Here is a 4,064-nt window from a genome sequence, read left to right on the forward strand (position 1 = left end):
AAAGAGACAGAGACTGGAGAAGCCCACTAAAAAGCACTTGGATTTCTGACGCTTGGAGCAGCACGCCCACCCCCTCTGGGGGCTGTGGAAGGTGCTAGCGGCTCACGCTTTGGGGGGGAAAGCAGAACTGGCCGAGAGACTTTGATGCCCCAACAAACTGGCAAGGGACCCAAATTGGCACGGCGGTGCTTTGTTGTAGGTTCTTCCACTTCCTTTCCAATTCCTCAGAACTCTTACCTGTTTGGGCTGTTTAAGAAAAAGCAGAATCTACCTGCTGGAACCAGTTAATGCAGTGCATGACTGAGGGACACTGATGCAAACTGCTCTGACTTGATTCTGCTTGCACATTTCAAATGTGGTACTCTTAAAAGCTGATATGTTTCCCGATTCCTAAATGCAGCCTCTATTGCAGTAGGTAAAAAAGAGAAGTATCAAATAATGCATGTTGGTCTATAACGTTTTCTTGAATTACATCACTATCAGGACATCTGGAGTGGTCAAAAGGTGCCCACCCACCCTATTAGTTTCAAGGATTAGAGGCTTTCATGGAGCATATTCCTTGCAATTTGGGGTAATTGTGGCCTACCCTACAAAAAGTTCATAACGTTTAAGAAGAAGAGATTGGATTTATACCCCGCCCTTCACTTGGGAGTCTCAGAGCGGCTTACAGACTCCTTTCCCTTCCCCTCCCCACAACCCTGTGAGGTAGGTGGGGCTGAGAGAGCTCTGAAAGAACTGCTCTTTCAAGAACAGCTCTGACAGAACTATGGCTTGCCCAAGGTCATTCAGCAGCTGCAAGTGGAGGAGTGGGAAATCAAACCCGGTTCTCCCAGATTAGAGTCCGCACACTTAACTACTACACCAAACTGGCTCTCTACACCAAACTGGTTTAATGAAACAACTCACCAAAGTCATCTATTTTTCCCCATTGAGTTTTATTTTTGAGACTCTTAATGATGCTGTTTGCTTCTGTTTTTTATATTTTGGCTGTTTTTAAGGTTCCAGAGTTTTAAAGTTAGATCTGGCTGGGCCGTTGGATGGATTCTAACTTCTGCTGCATAATACTTGTCTCTTTTCAGCTATTCTGAATGTTTTAGGCAGAAACGTTTTAAGCACCAAGAAGCACTCTTCCTTCAGAGCGGGCCAGGGAAGGAGAAAAACCGAGTGGCGGGCTACCTCCCCCTTTTATTTCCTGTATTCATAGTGGGAGATTCTATATGTGAAGAAAGAGCTGGCTGCGTAACACGAAAAGCGGCAGGAGGTCTCTCCTACTATCTGTGCTGTTTGGAAGGCAGCGTTTTAAAAGAGGTGTGCGTGCACAACGTAATGTCCCAGTCATCCAGAACAACGAAAAGGGACAAGCCGCCTGTCCTCAATAATGTATTTGTCGCCTGCTAAGGCAGCTCATGAATATTACCTTCCTACAGTTAGGATAATCGCGAGACATCAGCTAAACAAAAGACTCCCCACACACACACAGAATACATGACTATAACCACCAAGTGTAGACTTGAACAATATTTATTTCCTTAAAAAACAAAACCTTTGGTATTTGTAAAATCAAACAAACAATCAATGTTCAAATCATCAGGAAGTCTGTGTCTCGCCCCACAACCCCGAATTTAGAAACAGGACATCGCAACACATTTGGAACAGGAAAATCAATGGCTCACCTATGCACACCCCTTCAATTAAAGTCGATCATTGTGTCTGCTTTGTTCACAAAAGGCTGAGAAGCCCGTTTGCGGCACTAGATTGAACACACGAGAGATAAATATATACATTCTTAATTGGCTGTTATTCACTCTCAAAAGTCGCAGTGATTCAACATCCTCAATCCACTGACAATAAATTAAAATGCACACAGATAAATGAGACAACACAGAATTAGAAGCAGAGGGGGAGAACAGAACTGTGTCATTCAAGGTGAGGACCAAAAAAAGTAGAAGAGCTGGCTTGTTTTCCTATACGATTAAGCAGGGGGGAGAAAGACAGTGTAATTTTCAAGTATTCTCCACTAAAGGGAGTACATGTTATGGAAGCCAACACACATCTAGAGCAAAGGTATTTAAAAGAGAGAGAGACGGTGAAGAACTCCCACCAGCTCCTGTTTCCTCCTCCGCAAGGCACAAAGGGCAGGTTGCTTGGAAAGGACCTTTGCTCACCCTGCCTCAGGCATTCTTCAGGCCAGCTAACCGCCCAGGGCTTTCACTCCACACTGTTCATCTCACTTGCTGTCCAAAGGTGCTCCGTAGGACACCACTTCTGCCTGACATGGAGTCTTTTTACTGTGCTCTTTAAATGACATGTGCACCCACGCGGCAGCCCCTAACCACTTCTGTGCTCGGGAGCTACGTGTCATTGTTTTGCTCTGTGTTACTCTCTCTCCTTGGCTAAAACACTGAGAAGAGCTGTTGGTTCTCATAGAGGGAGGCACATGATTGTGAAACTACCCGACATAGAAAGAACACAGCTGCTGTCGAAAGCAGTGGCCTCTTATCTTCCTTCTCCCCTTTCCATGGAAATGGCCATTAAACCTCAAGGGACAATAGCGTAACGCTACTGTGATGGTAACTGGCTGTCCCTTCACTGGTCACTATTTGCCCGGGCCGGTTCTAATATGATGTCGGGGCATACGCTGGCATTTACCAGACATTTCCAGGAACCAGGAGTCACACGGTTGCTGATTTCAGCAGCAGTTATGCGTTTGTACTGAGGGAATGGCAGCAGCTGGTCGTACCAACTGCTCTTCAACAAGGTCATGATGCAAAAAGGAAAAAAAGGAGGCCAGGGGAACTTTAGATCTTCAAAAAATACACACACACACCACACAGAGGAAGAAATCAAAACAAAGAATCTGAGTGAGTTCCAAGGTTCCAGTAGTATGCAAGCTCTACAATGGGAACTTCTAGCCACTTCTCTCTCTCTCTCTCTCTCTCTCTGTTGCATGGGGGGGGGGTTTTACAAAGTGATTGCTGGAAAGAGCTTATGGATTTCTTTGCTCTGCCGGAAACCAGAACTGCCGGCTTCCTCCCCCGCATTTTACACCTAAATCTAATTTTCACAGAACGTCCAGCTTGCCAACAGCTTGCTAATGTTCACTGGCACTACACCTCCTTGGCCCGTCACTCGATAATGGTTGTTGGGTATGCAAACTTCAACAACAAACACACAATCCGGCCGTAGTTTCCCTTCATTTCAGCTGCTATATCCCCTCCTCACCTCTGGAGGAGAGAAAAAAAGAGGGAGACTTTCTGTCCCTTGGCTGACAGTCTCTGCTTGTATTGTGAGTCTACCAGAACTATCACCACTCAACACTTGAACCTGCCAAGGAGAAAAGTGGGAGGGAGAGATCAGCAAACTTTCCTTCAGGCCTAGAGCCTGCTGGAGACAGGAACATAAAAGGCTGTTCCTCGTCTCCTTGGCCTTAAAAGTTCCCCAGTGCCCTGAATCCTACACCCGACAGATCCTAATAATAATCCATCACAATACTGTCTGCCACTGGGAGAGGCAGCAAAAACCCAGAGGCCCTAAGGGTCAATCTGTACAGAGCAATTCCCCAAGCGCCCCTCTCTCGCTTTCAAGTTCATTTTGTCATCTTCACCCTAGTTTAGCACTTATTTCACCAGATCCTCCCTCCCTGTACCTGCTAAGCCAAAACCTCAGAACATTCAGCAGCACGCTACTACTTCCTGCAGTCACACATTCTTCTGGAGGCAACTGTGGTCCCCGAAAATAGAAACTGTGCTAAAAGTGCACCCTCCCCCTCAAATGTGATTTTGTACCAGAGCAAGCTTAAAAAACAACAACCAAAAACCCGAATGTGAGCTGCTATTCCTTCATACACACGCATACACACACAGAGAGCCTGTCCACAGGACATTTGAACTCCTAACTCGGGCCGCCTACTTTTGGGCTGGGGAGCCTAGGATCAGAAGCCCAAGAGAATGAGTCGGCTGGCAAAGCGTCCGGCATCTGCACCCCGGCGTGGCTGGCTTCACACCTTGCTTCGGAACAGCGGCTTGGCCCCCGGCCCGCAGTACTCGTTGTAAATGAGTTTGAAA

General features: G+C 46.6%; 1 protein-coding gene across 1 annotated transcript in view; it reads right to left on the reverse strand.

The window, feature by feature from the left end:
- Positions 1-1,505: 1,505 nt before the first annotated feature.
- KIAA2013 (KIAA2013 ortholog) overlaps positions 1,506-4,064 on the reverse strand; it is a 5,695-nt gene continuing 3,136 nt past the window's right edge. The window contains exon 3 of the mRNA XM_015412551.1: positions 1,506-4,057. Within this exon, the coding sequence (XP_015268037.1) occupies positions 3,998-4,057 (60 nt within the window). The 3' untranslated portion in view covers positions 1,506-3,997. The remainder of the gene's footprint in view (positions 4,058-4,064) is intronic.

This window comes from Gekko japonicus, unplaced genomic scaffold (genome assembly GCF_001447785.1).
Source record: "Gekko japonicus isolate JY-2015 unplaced genomic scaffold, Gekko_japonicus_V1.1 scaffold131, whole genome shotgun sequence".
Taxonomy (NCBI): Eukaryota; Metazoa; Chordata; class Lepidosauria; order Squamata; family Gekkonidae; genus Gekko; species Gekko japonicus.